The sequence below is a fragment of the Nannospalax galili genome, unplaced genomic scaffold (assembly GCF_000622305.1).
Source record: "Nannospalax galili isolate Female #2095 unplaced genomic scaffold, S.galili_v1.0 scaffold600, whole genome shotgun sequence".
Classification (NCBI taxonomy): domain Eukaryota; kingdom Metazoa; phylum Chordata; class Mammalia; order Rodentia; family Spalacidae; genus Nannospalax; species Nannospalax galili.
This window is the reverse complement of record NW_008348789.1, coordinates 897,615-917,921: the sequence shown is the minus strand read 5'-3', so window position 1 is coordinate 917,921 and position 20,307 is coordinate 897,615. Positions and strand designations below refer to the sequence as shown.

Sequence of the window (20,307 nt, the reverse complement as noted above, 5' to 3'; positions counted from 1 at the left end):
TTTCATGGAAGACCTGTGGTTATTACTGGGCATAGAAAAATGAATAACTTAAGGTTGTTGAAATAAAATACTTTATAATTTATTAATGAAGAAATGATGCATGAAATTAAGGTAGCCCACATATACTCAGACTAATAGAGATATAAAAGAAGGAATACATTATCTCTGCTGGAAAAAGCAGAAAAAAGAAGGGCTCACTAAAGTACCACAGAGCTGGGACACTGTGGTGGGGAGGCAATTTCCCTTCAGGTAGCATGTTATCTAGGCTAGAATACACAGTGAGGAGAGACTCCTCATAAAGAGTAAGAGAGTGTAAACAGATATGGCAACACGTTTGGAATCTATCCAGGAAAGCACAGCTGAGTTGAGATACTATTATTATTAAATTGGCATACAAACTCATTAGAGTGCTGTCTGTTCTCTCATTTTTAACTTATTTTTTAATGAAGAACAGCATGATAATTTTGTGATTTGAGTGAAAGAAGCCAGAGGGAAAAGAAGGTGGGAAGATTTTCAGCTTTGCAATTTTGAGAAAATAATGATCCCAACTTGCTGAGACAGTTGCAGGATGAAACCAAACAAAGACAATTTCCAATGAAAAGAGTATTTCTCTAAATTCATAAAATTTTATAGACTTTTATAGAAGTCATATATTAGATATTTTACACATAGTTTTGCTATGTGTTTCTACCAGTTTTGCTTATTTAATGGCCCAAAATGAAGCTAAATTTAGTTGTTAAATTTATATGTCAATACAGTCACTATATACCTATGACGTTGTTTTTTTTTTCCTGTATGTTAAGAGAGTAAGCACCAATTCATGGTGATTACTATTTCTGTTTTTTGAAAAAAGACATGAAAGCACTGACAAATTCAAGACCACTGTGGTTGAAATAATGAAATAGTCAAGGCTCTTATTGATCCTTGCCGTTTTGTATGAAAATATGTGTAGTATGTAGAAGAATTCACCATCACTGACCTTCAGTTCTTGGATTGCCAAATGAACACATTGCTGTATCAGGTGACTGCAAAATCCCATCTATGTCCTGAAAGTATTAATCATAATTATGTAAGGCAAATGAAGCATTATCAGTATGTAATATATATGCAAGAGGAGTTATAGCCCTGTGGATTTCAGTGTTTCAGAGGAAGCTGATTTCCCTCTTCTGCGTCCCAGAGCCAATGTATTCTTTGAAAGAAATCAGAAAAGAGGATAAAAGTCAGGTAATAATGCCAAACATAACTAAAGAATGGTATTTTACTTATCACATATGTATATATATGAAAATAATGCATAAACTAAAATTAATGAACATGATGAAATAAAAATAAATCAAACCACGACCTCAATCAATAATATACTAATTTACTCATGTTATGTGTTAATACATATTTTAGTATATATGTAAAAATGCAAATAAATTAATAAGAATACATTTTGCATATACAGGTGTATATAACACATAGAAGACAGGAATAACAGTGAACATCAGGTGTTTATTTGTAATGCAGAAATTGAAAGAATAAACTCTGTACTCCTGTTGCTTCAAAACACAAAAAGGAAGGCTGGGTGTGGTGGTGCAGACTTTTAATCCCAGCGCTCTGAAGGCAGGTACTGTCAGAAGCTTGAAGTTAAGGTTAGTCTGGAATGGTTTATATAGCACACCACCTGGAGCTACAGAGTTAGACAGTGTCTCAAAATAGATCAGTCAATCAATAAGTAATTAATAAAATGAATAAATAGATGAATAAACCAAATAAACAAAAATGTCTCTAAAACACATGATTGTATTCTCCTCTACCATGCCTTCTATCACAGTGATAATCCCTGGGGATCATAGCTCTGACAGCTTTGTGGCTCCCTCAGCAGCTCCAATATTGCGTTTGCCTCAGGAATCTTTTGTTTTGTAAGGTTTTAATGACTGTGTATTTCATTGAGAACATCTTATTCAATCTTAATTGTCTTTATACCCCCTTTCCCATTGGTACCTTCTCAGAGCCCATCACTCCACTGGAATTCATACATTCTGTTGTTAGTGTCAAAGTCTGTCATGTCAAGTTACTATCCCCAGATGCCCTCAGTGCAAGTTCATCCAGTGGGGTCTAGGCAGCCTATTTAGAGTACTTCCCTTTAAGATCATCTCTTCCTTACTCAGAAGTCATCAGCTGCCAATAGTTCTCCATCTAAGATTTGGGCTTGTTGCTCATTTCCACAGCTCTGTTCTAGGTTTTTGTCTTGCTGAGTTTGCATAGGTGTTGTGCATGCTGACAGTATTTCTGTAGGCTCATATGTGCAGGGTCGCAAAAGCTTATCGAACTCTATTTCATATGGTTGTAGGCCTCCTTCCTGGCTCTTACAATCTTTCTGCCCCCTTTTTCAAAAATGGTCCCTGAGCCCTGGGTGGGTGGCATTTAATATAAGAGTCTTGTTCAAGGACCCACACTCTGCAGACTCTTATTCTCCATGCATTGACCATTTGTGACCTTTTGTGTTCCTGGCCCTCTGTTTCATGAGGGAGCTTCAGAGATGAGAAGTGAGAAATGCATTAGTGTTCTCTTTATGCTTTGTTTTGTGTTCCATGAGCCTTAGGTTTGGTGGTTGCATTGTAGATATGCCATTTAAACTTGGGCAATTCACAGACAATGTCTCTGTGTGATCAGTTATGGAATTCTGTAATTGTCTCCATCCATTGCTGAAGAAGCATCTTTGATGATTGGTGACTGGGATAATTGTCTATAAATGTAAGGAGCCATATTTTGCACATAGTAAGAAATTACATTTGTCTGTGGATGTGACAACTTTTGTTCTTTCTCTAAGTTCTAAGACATCTCCACCCTTGTGCATTTGGCTATGTTTACAGTTACACACATGAGTTTCCTCCCATTTAGTGGATGTTAAGTCCAATTAGATAGCTATTGATCACCCCCCAAGATAAATGTACCAGTACTGCACCAATGTCCCTAGTGGTGCCAGTCATTGATGTGGTTATTAGGCCTTGAGGCTGAGGTTGGATCCTTGATTGATGTGCTCCCTTAGCAGCTATTAGAGCTATCCTTTTGGGGAGGTATTTTTGAGGCAGGTTCCAGCTCCGCTGCACCAAATTCTGTGTCTGAAGGAGATACTATCTAAGCAATAGGGTCTTACCTTCAGGTTCTTGGAGGCAATCAAGGACTGTGGCAATAGTTGTGCAATTTTGGAGGGGGGGTCTCTTGGACTACCCTAACCAACAACTCAAAGGAGGGTTTCTCCTGTTTGGCACTGGACCATAGGATACTGGTGTTATCAAGGGAGAAATGGGGAAAATGGGGATAGTTTAAAGGGGTGAGGGAGGGTTAGACAAGGATAGGGAGAAGAGAGATAAATAATGCCCACCTAACGTAATAAAAGAGAAGGGATCATACTAGTCCAAAACCTACTGAAAAATTACATATGCAATATCTCTACATGAGTCCATGTGTGTAACTGAAGGCTACATAATAAGAAATGGTGCCAAATATTTTGGTTTTTTTAACCAAGGTTTGCATGGAATAATTTTTTTCTAAAAAATTTCCAGAGAAGCAGATTAAAATGCTAATTACTGGGACTATGAAGACAGGCTTTGGAAAGATCTCATTCAAAGAACATACAATTTCAATAAGACTTGTAGGAATAAATTCAAGGGTTCTATTGCAGAACAGAATGACTATACTTAACATGTGAAAATACGTTTACATCATGATAATGTGACTAAGATCAAAATGGCATGACATGTTGACTACACATCACATCAAGATCTTATATTACTCTTATCTATTTTAAACATGCTCAGAATACCTTCCTTAGCTTATGATTAGACTAAATCAACACAAAGTCTGCCTTATGAAAAGGTATAGGATGCCTTTAAAAATATTTTATTTATTGATTTTTTTTTATGTGTATGAGTGTATTGGCTGCATATATGTAAGTGCATGGGTGTCATGCAATGCCCACGGAAGTCAGAAGAGGTATCGGATCCCTTGAAACTAGAGTTACAAATCGTTGTTAGCTGCCATGTGGGTGCTAGAAAAAAACCTTGTCCTCTGCAAAAGTAGCCAGTGCTCTTAACTGCTGAGTTATTTCTCCAGCCCCATTATAGGATATTTTAGGCAAACTATTACTACTTTAAGAATCTTTTCTTTTAAATTTTGTGTATCTCATACACAACATCTTAATCATCTTTATATCTCCTTTCTGATTGTACCCTCCCATAACCCACACCCCAACTGGATCGCATGCATTCTGTCATTTATGTTAAACCCTATCAAGTCAAGTTAAGTTAGTATCCCCTGATATCCTTCAGTGTACTTCCATCCACTGGGGTCTAGTCAGACTATCTAGAGTCACTACTTCTAAAGACTGGGGCCCGATACCCATTTCAACAGTTCTATGCTTGGATTTTATCTGCTTGTGTTTGCTTGGGTCTTGTGCGTGCTGTCACCATTGTTTTAAGTATATATGTGCAAGATCCCATGAGCTTGTAAAATTCTGTATCCATGCAGTCATGCACCTCCTCCTGTGGCTCTTACAATCTTTCCACCCCCTTTTCTACAATGGTCCATGAGCCCTGCATAGGTGAAGTTTATGGGAGCTTGTGATCCTGCTGCACTGTCCATCTTAAGAGAATATTTTATTGCACGTTGCTTGCCCAAGGAAAGATAAAACTCTAAATTCAAGGTAGAGTTTCTACTGATTGTCTACTGCTTCCAAACCATTGTCATGTCAACAATCCTAAGTTCACCTATCCTTAAGTCAAGTTCCATCTACACTGCATTATTTTGAGTGTTATCACTTGGTTTACATGGCACAGTCTCACACTATTGCCCAGTCTGATCTCAACGTCCAGTCTCAAGTGATCCTCCTGCTTCACTCTTCACTACAGGTCGATGCCACGAAGCCCAGCTTGTATGATGTTCTTGGACGCTGCTAAATACAGATTTTAAGTATTCCTATCACAAAAAGTGACAAGTGTATAAAATAATAATGTAGGACTTATCTCACATTAGCCATTCACTTACATGCAAATCCCAAACAGCATGGTGCACACAATATATATATCTAAATTTTTTCCCAATAATTTATTTAACAAGAGAAAAACATGAAAACTTCACCTGCCCTACACTCACATACCCACATAAATGAAGTTTCTCAAAAGTTTATCTTCTTGATCATCTTATAAAAAGTCTATTTGCCTGAAACTCTTCCTCTTCCTGTTCCTCTCATAGATGGGATAGTATTTTAAAGATTTGAATTCCCTAATATCCCAAACAGTGTGCCTGCTGTTTCATAGGAAATCAGTGACTATTTCCATAATAAGTAATGGAGTAGATGAATTAATGTCCATAATTTTGGGAGACATTAGCAATGTTTGAGTTTCCATGTGTGTTACTTATTACCTGTTCAAAGGCTGTATAAATTCACAAAATTGGAATGAAGAACCATTTTTTTATATTTCTCAACATAAATTGCACAAAAGAATGTCTAATTTCTCTAGGCAACATATCCCTCTTTAATTACTTTCATCCATGTTTTTTTATTATTTTATTTATTATTTTTATTTTATGTGTATGAGTGTTATGCATGAGTGTGGGTAAGTGCACCTGTGTCTTCTGCAAGAACAACCAGTGTTCTTAACCACGGAGCCATCTCTCCAGCCCCCATCTTGCATGGTTTTATGATGATATAAACACTCAGTTGTAAAATATATAGATTAGATTCTAATCATAATTTTGAAGAATTGATGCTTTAAAACACTAACTTCCACATATTTTAATGTATACATGTATGTCTATTAATAGTGATCTCTTATGTTATATAATGAATTGTGTTCCACCTTGAAAATACATATGTTGGGGCTGTAACCACTAAGAAGACTGAATTTAGAAATAGGATCTTTAGAGTAGAAATTTATATTATATAAATTCACAAATGTGGGGCTTTAAACTTCCACAACTACTTGTTAGTCAGCCCCCCCCCATTTTGTGACAATTCCAATAACTATACTAATTTGTTTTCTAGAAGTAAAGTAACCATTTTCTCTAGATTTATGACTGCCCTGTCCCATGGGCCCCAAATAATGGCCAGTCAGGAAAGATGCTTATCAATCACTGGTCACCCTTATCATTGGCCAAGAAAGGAATCCTATCATTCTCCTTTCCAGCTTGCTTGCTTTCAGCGCTCTAACTATTCCAGATTATAAGTTCACCATGTTCTCTGATTCTTACAGAGACCCCTCAGCCTGTTTTTGCCTCAAATAAAAGCCCATTTTGTCTTGTCACCTGTTTCCTTTGTTCTTTTTCCTTCAGTGACCTTTCATTACTGACTAAAGGAAAAGAGGAGCAGTCACCAAACCTCAGTCTCTCTCTCTCTCCCACTCCATTTCTGCTTCTATCTCTGTCTCTGTCTTCTCTCTCTCTCCACACACACACACACACACACACACACACACACACACACACACACAGAAATACACCCACATACTACACTCATACTTGCACAGGGGAAGAACCACTTAAATCAGGGAGGAAGAAAGAAAAGTCCTATCAGAAATCAAATTTTCCCACATTTTGGTATTAAACTTGGTTCCTCCAGAACTCTAAGACAATGCAGTCTTCTGTGTTTAATGTAGGCTTGTTTTTGCAGCATGGGCTAATGCAACAACCACCTGGGATCTCAGAGCAAGTCTAATCAAATACTCTTAGGTGCTACTAAGCACTTACTTAACTGCAGTTTCTTTCTGATACTTCCAATGTACTGTATTGTCAGCTCTGGATTTCAGTGCTAAGACAATATGTTCCAGGCTACAGATGAATCTCACTTGGTAGAGTGTTTTCCTAGTAAGCATGAAGTCCTGGGTTCAATCCCTAGCACCCCATAAACCCAGAATCACAGTGCTCAAGAGATAGAAACAGAAGGACTAGAAATTCATGTTCATCCTTGGCCATATAGCAAGTTCAAGGCCAATCTGGGAAACATTGTGATCCTGCTTCTCAACTCATAAAAGAATAAGTTCCATGCTGAATTCTGGGACACATATGACTCCAATTTCCCTGTCACAAAAACAAAAATGTATATAATGAACATAATGTTGGTACTTATGAGCATTAAGAGGAAAAATGTAAAAGATCAGAGTTTTTGAATTTGTTACTATGCATCTATGTCTCTAGTTGCTTTAAATTTCTATGGGTTCCTAAATGCAATGCATTTTATCTTCAATATTCCACAGAACAGAAAAATCCATTATCTCTTTAGCTATTATATTTACATCCAGAATTAGGGTAATATTTAAAATCTGTAGATGTTGTGTTTTAGTGCATATATCATGAAGAGATATGAAAATGATCAAGTAAGACTCTGGAACTATTAAGTCCCTTTTGAGGAGAAGCTATTTTATTTTAATTCGAATGATTATTTTCATACAATTTCTTAAATAAAGCTTGGATGAATCATTAAGAAACATATCCACTGATCATAAACACTAGTCACATATTGGTAAATGATTGCCAATACTGATAGTGAAAAGCATGTAGGTATTAATTATGGATATTATTAGTAATTATTTAAGACTTCTGGTAAAATATACCTATTTTTCTGCCCTGAAGAAATGTATCATATTTTTCATCTGCTCATAATCTAGAAATTACAAATACACACACACACACACACACACACACACACCAAAGAATCTTGAGGAAAAGCACCTGACATTGATTTCACAGAAAGTCATTTCTTGAGCTTTCAGTATTGTAGCACTTCAATTTTAAAAATAGGGAATGCAAAATGACTTATTTCTTAGTCTTGGTCATCAACTGCTAAGACTTGCCTTGTTCCACATTTGTTCTGCCTTGAGAGAAAAGCATAGATGATTAACTAAGTGAAGAAGGGAGATTCTGCAGCCTCCAGTTAGACTTTTTACATTGAATGCAGCCCAGAGACAGAATTCTATTCATTTTAAAAGTTTGGATTTTTGGAATATTAACTATTTACATAAAAATTTGGCTTACATATGCATTTCTCTGTTTAAATTTGTCAGTGTGTATATGAGTGTATGAGTTTCTTTTTTGAATTATTTTTATTTTAAGTATGAGTATATTGCCTGCATGTAGGTTAGGTGCACCTGTATCATGCAATGCATGCGGAGGTCAGAAGAAGTCGTCAGATCTTCTGGAACTGCAGTTATGGAAAGTTGTTAGCTGTCATGTGGGTGCTGGGAATCGAACCCAAGTCCTCTGCAAGAGAAGTCAGTACTCTTAACCACTGAGCCATCTCTCCAGCACTAAGTGTGTTTGTTTTTAATATATATGTATATGTAACTGAAATGTTTTATTGAGCATGAGATGATTAGCCATGTTTTGTGAATTTTTTCTGTTATTAACATAATATACTATTATCTTAATGTACTTATTATATGTTAGGATCCCTTTTTTTATTCTAAATTAAGAATAGTAGGACTGGAGAGATGCTCAGTGGTTAAGAACACTGACTGTTCTTGCAGAAGACCTGGGTTTGAATCTGAGCACCCATATGGCATCTAACCACTGTAACTCCAGTTCCAGGGGATCCGACAGCCTCTTCTGTCCTCCATGAACATTGCATGACACGGGTGCACTTACCTACATGCAGGCATAACACTCATACACATAAAATAAAAATAATAAATAAAATATTTAAAAATAAATTAAGAATAGTAGTATTGAGCATAGCACATGCAGGTATACTTTCAATATTTTATAAAGTATAATTTATATATGCTTATGAAAAGACAGAAATAAAAATTTTCCTCAACTTTCCTTAGCATAAAACTGAATAATCCTCTAAAAAAATGGAGAAAAGGTACATGTGATAGTGATTTCCTACATGAAAGAACCCCAAGACTAATTTTTAGCCTTAAGACCGAGGTGCTCTTTGGCTGTTGGACAGCACAAATACTTGAAATCATTTTAATTTTCTTGGTTTCTTAAATATCATCTTCTAATTGAAGGCTTTCTAATGCTAAGAGGCCATTGTTGATGTGTAAATTGACACTGCAAATCACATAAGAACATCTTAAGTTCAGTAACCTTCTAAGCCTTTTAGCTTTTATTGATATTTTATCATGAAATTCAAGCATCCACAGTAAACAGATGAGCTAATGTAAATGGATGTCCAGTGTTTTCTTTGGCCATAAATTAATAAAGATATCATGCCTTTTAATTCAATGATCTAGCTACTGGAAATGGACATAACGTTAAAAACAAATTTGAAATGTGTCATTTTCAAAACTGCTCTATTGTTGTAGTGTGTCATTTTATTTTATTAATATTTTATTTATTTTTATTTTATGTGTATGAGTGTAATATCTGCATGTAGGTAGGTGCATCTGTGCCATGCAATGCCCGAGGAGATCAGAAGAAGTGTTTGGATACTCTGGAACTAGAGTTACAGATGGTTACTAAGTGCAATTTAGGAGCTGGGAATAGATTCTAGGACCTCAATAAGAGCAGCCAGAACTCTTAACCACTGAGCCATTTCTCCGGCCCTCATTGCAATATTTTAAAATTCATTTAAAATTGATAAAAAAATCATAAGGCTGCAAATATTAGTGGAGTTAAAAATATTTCATATATATACTGTGAAATATTAAAATTGTGTTGAATATATTTATATATCTCAAATATCTATCATTACTATATGATAAAACATTCAGAAAACTTTCTTTTAGCATTTTGTAATCTGAAACATATTATTCTTATTATGTATAGTTACCATACTGTACAATAGTACACCAGAACTTCTTGTTCCTGTATCACTGCAACTCAGTAAACACAGATCAAATTTCCCCTTCTATCACATCTTCAAACCTCTAGTAACCATTAAATTTTCAACTGCTCTGAGATCAATTTTTTTTTCTATTACACATACACTGAGAGAGAGAGAGAGAGAGAGAGAGAGAGAGAGAGAGGCACTTGTGCACACACACAGGAGATGATTCAAAATTTATCTTTCTTCATGGGGTTTATCCCATTTAGCAAAACGAAGTCAAGTTTTGATATTGTCAGTTATTATATTGCATTATCTTTATCTGTTCATTTGTTGATGGACACATAGCTTGTTTCTATTTCATGAGTTTTGACAATAGAGCTTTCAAACATGAGGGGGCAAATGTCACTTCAATATGCTGTTTATACTCCCATTGGATACATATCCAGACTGTGATTACCAGATGACACAGCACTTCTGGGTTTTTTTTTTGTCTGCTTGCTTGCTTGCAAAGGTTTTCCTTTCAACCTTGGCTATTGTGCTTTTCAGTCCTCATGGTGATAGCCATTCTTACTTGGGTGAGATAATATCCCATTATGGTTTGGACATGTCATTGCCCAATATTTTAATTACCATGTTAAAGAAACCTTCAGTCTAATGGCACAGCGCCCTTGAAAAATGTTAAATTCTAAAGGAATATGAAATCCAGAAGATATGATCTTGACCTCTCTAAAAGAAAGCCCTAGAGTGATACTGTCTTATTTTTCAGGTGCCTATGTGCTCCAGGTCAAGGCCACAGATGCAGATGACCCAACCTATGGAAACAGTGCCAGAGTCGTTTACAGTATCCTTCAGGGTCAACCTTATTTCTCTATTGATCCTAAGACAGGTAAATTTCTTGTTTGAGACAACACCACATTCAAACTTTAATTGAATCTTGGCATGGGATGTTGCCTATTGTGATATAACAGTAAAAATTCAGTGAAAAATCATTAGGTGAAAGTGATAACATCTTACCTCACATTTGGAGAAATATTTTCATTTTATTGAGGTTTGTATACATATAAATCTTTTCACATGTATTTACAAAGTCCAAACTTCCATTAGGGATTTTTTTTGTCTATTTCAAAATTTCAAGTATATACTTTTATTCATCTGGCTAAAAAAATCTTTTCATTTCAGATTTGGGGGTTGGATTCAATTATATCGCTTCTTTATCATGTACTTTTACGTCTTACCCAGAAGCTTCTGTAGCTTCTTTTGTTGTCTGCCTGAGGATTACATATGGTGCTGTGGAGTAGATCAGCAGCCATGTTTGTGAGCAGCTGCAACATGAAGCACCAAGATCCCTGACTTCTAGAATTGCTCTTTTTAGCCAGTCTCACTTCTCTTACTTTTTAAATTTGTTTTATAAAAACAAGCATGTAAATGAATGGTAAATTTCAGACTATAAAACACGTAGAATTTTAAGGGATTGAGGGTAAGTGCTGTTACTAGAGGAGAGAGGCACAGGTAGAAAAAGAAGAAACCAACTCTTATGATCAGCCTCAACCTCACTGATTCAAGCGGCAGGACAGTTTAAGTATTCTATAGTTATTCCAGTCCGTGTTTGTAAAGGGCCTGGGGTCTGATAAGGGCAGAGGGGCCTGTCTGCAACTTTATGGCTGGGGTGGTATGTTCCTCCAGAGTCACACTTTCGAAATATGGGCTAATAACGATCCGATAAGGCACATTTTTGGGAATGGCAATTTACGTGTGGTCAGGCGGATTTTGTAAGAAGGGATTTTTTGCCCTTTAAGCACACGGCAGAGTCTAAATTTTCTATCCTATCTTTTCTTCCCTCCTTTCCTACCTTCCTTCCTCCCTCCCTTCGTTCCATCCTACTTTTTTTTTTTTTTTTTTTTTTTTTTGCTTTTTAGGGTGGGGCAGATCAGTCCCAGGTCCTATATTTACCAAGCAAGTATTTTACCATTTAGCTAGAGCCCCAGCCCTCTGATCCTGTTTAAATCAGATGAGGCCTTTTGCTCCCCACAAACACAATCTGGTCTTGCATACTGAGTTTCCTTATGGGACCAGTGAACAAGGCTACAGGCATCGCTGCCACAGTTAAAGGTGGAACTTCATAATGACAGTTATTAAATCAATTCTTAAATAGTGTGCTAACATATTCCAAAGTGAATTGAGTAGTATTTAATATACTACCTTAACATAATGGAAACCCTCTCAACATACATGATTCTCACCATACTAAAGGCAGCCTCTCCTTAAATTTGTAAATAGGTCATTAAAATTAAAATTAATTTTTAAAATTTACATCATCAAATAGTCTCCTTTTATTTTATTTTATTTTAATTTAATTTACTGAGAATTTCAAACAAGCATATAATGTATTCTGATTAAATTCACATCCATTCATTCCCCTCCAGTACTTCCCCTGTCCCTGTCTCCCCCAACTTTTAACCTGCCAACTTCATATCCTGTTTTTCCAGTCCACTGAATGTGCTTCGCGTTCCCTGTGTATGCACAATAGAACAATCATTTCAAAGCGTAATCTCTACCCTTCCAATGAGAAATAGATTAGCAAACAATTAGCCATGCATAAATATTGTATTGAAACATAAAATCAATGGATGTTTTTCAACTAAAGTTGAAATGTAGTATTTGCAAAATTCTAGATCAACTGAATATATGTCCTCTAGTCACATGTCACCACCATACTGCTCAGTTACCCTAGAGCACTGACTGTCATTAAGAAGTTTGGAGCAAGGCAGGTATCACTCTGTAGACCTAGGCAAAAGAGGAGTATAATAAGAACATGCTCTCACTTTAAGAATTTTTTATGGGGCAATGGGAAGAAGGATATAGGAGTTGATCATATCATGATTATATTTCATTGTATACAGGTACTGGTAGCTCACTGGGAGCAGTGAACATCAACTGAGATATTCCTTCCTTTGGATCGGCCTGTGGCTATGTCTGTGGGTCATTTTCTTGATTGTTGAGTGAGGCAGGAGGGCCCAACCCACTGGGATTGGTACCAGCCCTGGGCATGTAGTACTGGGTTACATGAGAAGTAGGTGGAGCTCAAGCCAGGGAAGCAAGCCATTACACAGTACTTCTCTATGGCTTTTCCTGCAGTTCCTGCCTCCAGGTTCCTGCCCTGGGTTCCTGCCTTGACTTCCCTTGAGGACTGGCTGGCTGTGAGCTATAAGCCAAATAAACATTTTCCTCACCAAGCTGTTTTTGGTCCATAAGTTATTACAGCAATAGAAAATAAAACTGGAACAAAGTATGAAATTCTCAATGAAGAAATTGAGAATATATATATTCTCTCTATATTATTACATGCACATACAGAGAGATAGAGAAAAAGCCTATGTATGTCAGAACAACTTTCAGGAGTCAGTTTATCCTCTTCTTGCAAAATGCAGAACCCCCAGAATTGAATTCAGATCATCAGGCTTGGTAGAAGTTAGGTTTATCTATTTTAAGAAACCCTTTTAAAAAATATCAGTGGTAGATCTAGAAAGGTTATTATCATTTGCTGGATAGAGTATTAGAAATCAAAAGCCAGAATGCCAGATATCAGCAGTGTCTGTCTGTGGAAGTGATAATTACAAGGTGTTTTTTTTAAAGAAATATGATGGTAAATATAGGCAAATATATGGTAATATTTTAAGGACATGATTGTAATTTGGCTATAAAAAATCATAGGTACCTATACAAGAAAATTGATGTTAGATAAGAAATTGATTCAGGAAATTGCTTTGTGAAGTTCATGAACACACAATGTCCCCACAAGTAGAACAACAGGTAGAACTCATAGTGTAATAATGAGTCAGAATCATGAAAAGTAGTTCCTCTTAGCACATGGAATCACTGTGTGCTCTTTTGTCTTATAGATTTATGTATTACATCCAACTTCATCTTAACTGACATATGGCTACAAATGGAAATATAGATTGTATGAGTCATTAAGGTTCCTTCAGCCCCTAAGCATCACCCCCCAGAGACACTAGGGCAGGCAGAAGTAAAACAAGTGGATTTAGAAGTTGGTGAAGTAAGAAAGTGAGGATTAAGCTAGCATCTTGGAGTTGCAGTGATGAATTCTACAGCACAGGGGAGTTATTCAAACTCAAGATAAATTTCAAGGAAAGATTAAAGATCTAATATTGAAAGAATACCTGTAGGTAAAACAGATGAAACCCACTTCTAAATAAAACAGAATAAAAATTCCTAAAATATGAACTTGAGCATAATAAGTTAAAAATTATTGTTGAATTCAGAATAAAACTATATAGATAAAATCAAAAGCTCCTACCTTAACTTTATATGGGTCAGTTTGAACCACAGATGAATTCTAATGCATGTAAAAAGTATTATTTTCCATTTGAATATGCATATATAATGCCTTCATGCACTTACATTTATAATTTCCATAAGGCTTATTATTTGTAAGTAAATGTGAATCTATTCTGGCATAAATGATATAATAGATTTTTGAGGCATTGATTTTCACTGGAGACAGAAGTCTTGCAAGTAACATTGCCTCAGACCACTAGACAGGAAAAGCGTGGATGATGAGGCACTTCATTAAGAGAATGAAAACTAGTTCTTCACGCACAGAAAGCATTAAGAAGACTTTTGTCAAATTTATCACCTTGTGGTACATAAAAATAAATAAAAAATCAAGGATAATTGCACTTTCTCAGAAATAGTCTCCATTTGTTCCAGCTGTGTAGTTTCCTTTCCTCATTCCTTTTGCTGTTGTTAAATAAAATTCATGAAAAATCAAAGATATATAAACATTTCCATATTTGAATGTAGAAAACCATTTGAAACAATTATTAGAGGAAGATACTCATCAAAAATTTGTTACATTTAGGAAGAAATAAATTCATCAGTTTTTATTCATTTGAAGAAAATGTAAATTAATTTTGTATTATTCTTGCTGTTTGATATACAATTGTGGCACCACTTTTTAAGTAGATATACCAACTTACTTATAAACATAAATAGATATTAATATAAAATTCCTTAACCAAGAAATGGATATATATATAAAATATATATTCACTTATATTCCTGAAACTATTGCTCAATGATATTTAATATTTTATGAGTTTCTTGTCTTGCATGTGTATAAGTGCACTCATATTGTGTAATGCCTGCAGAGGTCAGAAGAGGATGTCAGATCTCATGATTGAACTGAAGATGCAGATGATTGTTAGTTGTCATGTGGGTGCTAGAAACTGAACCTCGGTCCTCTACAAGAGCAGACAGTGCTCTTAATTTCTGAGTCATCTCTTAAGCCCCCTCAATGATATTTCAAAAATACAAAATATTGGAGAATTTTTAAAACATCACACAAATATTTCTATCATATTTAATGTTTATATAACAGTGAAATGGTATATTGACATGTTGTTCTAATTGAATGTCTACTGTTTTGATGAAATAATCTGACCAAATCCAACTTAGAGAAGAAAAGTTTTATTATGTTTATAGTTCCAGGTTAAGTCAATTGTAGTGGGGAAATCAAGCAGGCAGCTAAGGACTATAAATACAGGATTCCCTGCTTGCTTGCCCTCTACTTATGCTCAGTTATGTTTCTTTACTTTATAAATTTAGGGTCTGACCTATGGAATGGTGCCACCTACACTAGGCTGAGTCAGTTAACAATAAAGACAATCTTCCACACACGTCTCCAGGCTACCCTGATCTAGATAATTCCTCATTTGAGTCTCTCTTCTCAGGTGATACTTGGTTGTGTCAAATTCAAATATGTTTTAGTTTATCATATGAAAAAAATGTAGTTTATAGAAATTAAATGAAATAATAAATATACAAAATAATGTAACATTTAATGTAGTACATGAAATCAGATGCTATGGCTCCATGCCCATGATAACAGTGATCTTCTATTCAGGAAAGCAAACACTACTTTGAATAATTGACATCTGTGTCTTATTTTGCTAAATTCTTTAACATATTAAAATGTTCCTACTTACCTAGTCTGAGTTACTACATGACTAGTCTAAGTAACTTTAGATTGGTACAAAATGTACCATGTAATCAAATTAAGACCCCCCCTTCCCCATCCATGCTCCCATACCCCCTCAACACTGGGCCTCATCTATTTTGCCATATGTGTTAAGTGCCATCCACTCAAGTATTTTATCTAAACGTCCTTTGGTGCATGTTCATCTTCTGGAGTCTATTCAGCCTATCTGGAAATCTTAAGGAATGTCTATTCTCCCTCTCCCAGCAGCCATCAGTCTCCAACAGTTCTCAGACTAGGACTGCCTGCCAACAATTTCTTTCACACCACACTGGGCTCTTGTCTGATTGAGTTGGCCTGGGTCTTGTGCTCAATGCCACCATTGCCACAAGTTCACATGAGCAAGCTTCCAGTGGACTGAAAGCTCTGTTTCCCTATGCTCATGCACCAACCCTGTCTCTTACAATCTCTGCTCCCCCTTTTCCAAAATGGTCCCTGAGCCGTGGGGGGAGAGGTTTATAATAGGAGTCCTATTCAAGAACACACACTCTGCAGTCTCTTATTCTCTAAAACTTTAGCTACTTGTGGCCTTCTGTGTACATGAAACTCTGTTGTATAAGGAAGCTTCACCGGTGAGAGGTGAGAGATGTACCAGTATTCTCTCCAACCCCTACTCCACTATGTTTCATGAGCTTTAGATGTAGAGATTTCACTGTAGATAGGTCACCTGGGGCTTGTCGCCTCTCAGACATGTATTCCCTGTATGTACTCTGAACTCTGAAGTAGCCTCCTTTTGTTGCAAAAAGGAGCTTTTTTGATGAGAGGTTTACTGTATACTATCTGTAAATAAAATAATCCATATTTAGCTATGGTAAGACATTTCATTTGTCTAGAGATATGACAGAGATAGGTTTTTCGCTAGGATCTATGGCCACTGCAATCATGTATATTTGAGTATAATTACAATGATACCCATGAATTCACTCCCATTAAGAGGGCTTTAAGTCCAATTAGATCACTGTTGATTTGTTGATTCCCCCCCTCCCCCCACCCCAGATAACAGTGCCACTACTGCACCAGTAGAGGTAGTGTGCTGATACCAGTCACTATGTTTATAAGATTTTAGGGCCGGGTTGGACCATTGATTGGCTTTCTCCCTTGGCAGCTTGCATAGTGTCCTCTAGAACTATGAGAGTTAGTCTTCAGGGAAACGGAGGTGTTAATTTGATTTAGAAGTGTTACATGAAATGCACAAAAGCTCAGTAAAAATAAATAAGTAAAAATTAATAAATACTTTTTAAAAAATATGTCATGTTGAATAGGGACACAGGGTGAGGCAACTGGAGTATCCCTTCAGTGAGTCTATCTAAAAGACTTCCAAATTGCATAACTCTTGTCTCTAAGGGGAAAAGAGAGTCCTTGAATCATAAATAGGAGATGTGAAGGAGAAGTAAAGGCAAGAGTAATTAGCATTACAAGTTCTACACATGAACTAGAAAAAAGTCAGAACAGGGCAATTTTCAAATGTTCATATGAAGAAACCAGAGCAGTCTGCATCCCTATTCCCTATTAGCAATTTGGGTAACCCCTTCAGAGGATGGCTTGATAAGAATAGGAGGTAGGAATTGACTAGGCAGATAGGATAAAAAGACCTCAAAGAATGTAGCCATTTTCTGTGCTAAAAATCAAAATGTCCTTGGGCCTGTTAGCAACACACTGTTCCAAAGGCCCAAAATGTCAAAATGTCAGAAATATTTGGGAGCTTGTATCTAATCCTTAAAAGATTTTAGGGTTACCTCTTCAGAGGGGAGAATGTTGGATGGGAGGGAGTGGACATGGATTTGATCAAAACATGTATGAAATTCTCAATAAAGTTTTTGTAAAAGTTAAAAAAATGAAATAAATAAAATTATGATGAATTAATAAGTGGGCATGAGGACATTTAAAAAAAGTCATGTTGTCTTACATTGTATTTTTTCAAATTAACCAATTCTCACTTGACAAAGGCTTATGCTATTTCATTTCAACACCAGTTATTTAATTAAAAAATTTTAATTATGGTAAAAATAGATCGAATATAAAATTTCCCATTTGAACTGTTACACATGCAATTTTGCATTTTTAAATGGTTTTACACTGGTCAAGAGGAGCTTCTGTAAGACTGAGGGGAGAATTTGTCTGTGGTTAAACTCACAGATATTTAGAAGTCAACTTGGTATCATATTTATTCCTTTATCCTTTAAAATAATGTGATGATTGTTTAAAGATCCACATCAGAGGGGCTGGAGAGATGTCTCTGTGGTTAAGAATACTGGCCCTTCTTTTAGAAGGCCAAGTTTCAAATTCCAGGACCCAAATGGCTGCTGACAACCAGGGGATCTGAGACCCACTTCTGTCCTCCTCGGGCATGGCATGCATGATACAGGTGCACTTACATACATGCAGGCATAACACTCATACACATAAAATAAAAATTAAAAAAAAAACATCAGAATCATAGCAAAGACCACACCTTATATATTAAGACAATACTTTAAATATTACATAAACATTATGTTTTATTGCTTGAAAATTGTCCTCAGGGCTGCATAGGTTAAAAGCACTTCCTTTCTTGCAAAGTACCTGGGTTCTATTCCTAGCACTCAATATGGTGGCTCACAATTAACAGCAATTCCAGTTTCAGAGGATCCGAAGCACTCTTTCTGGTGTCTGTGGGCACCAAGCCCACACATAGCCCACTTATATACATATATGAAAGGCAAAAATTCATAAACATAAAAGGAAAATAAATCTTTTTAAAAAGTGAAATTGTATTAGGCCAGAGTACAGTCTTGCAGAACTTGGGTGTCTAAGTTGATTCTGGCACGATATAGTGCACCTTCTTTGATTGACTGATCAGTTTTATTTTTGATTGCTCTTTTTGATAGGTCTCCCAAGTCTCAGCCTGCCTGGACCTTACTATGTAGACCAGGCTGGCCTCAGTCTCACAGAGATCTGCCTACCTGTGCCCCCATAATCCTTCTCTTAATGGAAAAATAAAAGTTTTACCTACACAGAGTACTCATTCTTTCAAACATTTATGACAGAATGAGTTAATTGATATGAAACATTAAAATAGGGTTGATTGTAAACACACAAGTACAAGAAAATCAATGGAAGCCAATGAGTATAAGCAAAAGCATTGTCAAGGAAGCGTGCAGTCACTAAGAGTAAACCACACACAGATTTATCTATTTTACAATGCTTTGCATGTGTGCAATAATATTCGGTGACTACTGATACATATCTAAAATTATTGGCTTGAATTTTGCATTTCCAATCTTTAAAAACAACTTTGAGGCATGGGGGAAAGCTCAGTGAGGAAAGTGCTTTATTCACAAGCGTGAGGACATAAGTTTGAGCTATACATCCTACATAAAAGTCCAGATGTGTTGGCAAATGCTTCTAATCCCAGAGCTGTGGTGACAGACAGGTGGATCCCTGGAATTTGCTGGCCAGCTAGGCTAGCCTAATGTTATAGTATGAGGTCTTTGTGAAAGACGTTGTCTCTAAAACAAGGTGAAGGGTCTTGAGAAAGGTATCGATAGTTGCCTTGTGGCCTCCACATGCACACAAAGTCCTGTGTACCAAACACATAGGAAAATGAACAACAAAAAACAGTACAGACAAACATACACAAAATAAATAAATGAATTTTTACAAAAGAAATAATAAAATGCAAACATGAGCTGAAAGATCTAAAAGTGCTTGTCCTTGAAATAAAAATACTGGCTATTGAGATTTATTAGTACATAAGGGTGCTTGTCACTACGCCTGAGGACTTGAGTTGAATCTCTGGGAACCCATGTGGTAGAAGGAGAGAACTGACTACACAGAATTGTTCTCTGATTTCCATACAGGTGGAGTGCTACATGTGCACCTATGTACATATACACATACACAGATACACAGACACAAAATGAATGAATAAATGAAAAAATAACAGATAAAAGAAAACATTTGCTTGATGAAGTCATACATGTACATAGGAAGCTGTGGAGCATTCATGTAAAAAAGGGGTTACTTGTTTTCTGGGCTGTTCAATAAGAAAGGTGCTGCCAATGACTAAACTGAGTCATAGGAAGAATTCATATACATAAATACACATATGTGTGTAAAAGGTGATACCTCTTTTCTAAAACTAAGGAAAGTAGGAATGGTAAGATGGCTCAGTGGGTAAAGGTGCTTGCTGCCCGACTGTGTTCAATCCCTGCAACTCACATCGCAAGAGAGAACCAGAACAGAGTCTTGTAGCTTGTCCTCTGAACACATACAGTCTGTGGCACATGCCCTCCCCAAATAAATAAATGTTAAAGAAATTAACAGTGTGTGCCCATAGCATTGCTGAGTTTGACATGATTGGATATGTTGTACAGAAAATGGAATTAATGTGTTCTGAGCAGCCCAGTTTTGGTCCTCATATAGTAAGCACAGTACCCACTGAGCCATCTCTACAGCCCTTAATTTTTTTCCATGCACATTTCTGTACAATATATGTTCTGATTACTGATCT

The 20,307-nt window shown here is 36.2% G+C and overlaps 1 protein-coding gene across 2 annotated transcripts in view; it reads left to right on the top strand.

Moving 5' to 3' along the window:
* Positions 1–20,307, top strand: part of Cdh12 (cadherin 12) — a 1,253,457-nt gene that overhangs the window by 1,110,205 nt on the left and 122,945 nt on the right. For both annotated transcript variants that reach the window (XM_008846023.1, XM_008846025.1), the window contains one exon: positions 10,524–10,643. In XM_008846023.1, the coding sequence (XP_008844245.1) occupies positions 10,524–10,643 (120 nt within the window). The remainder of the gene's footprint in view (positions 1–10,523; positions 10,644–20,307) is intronic.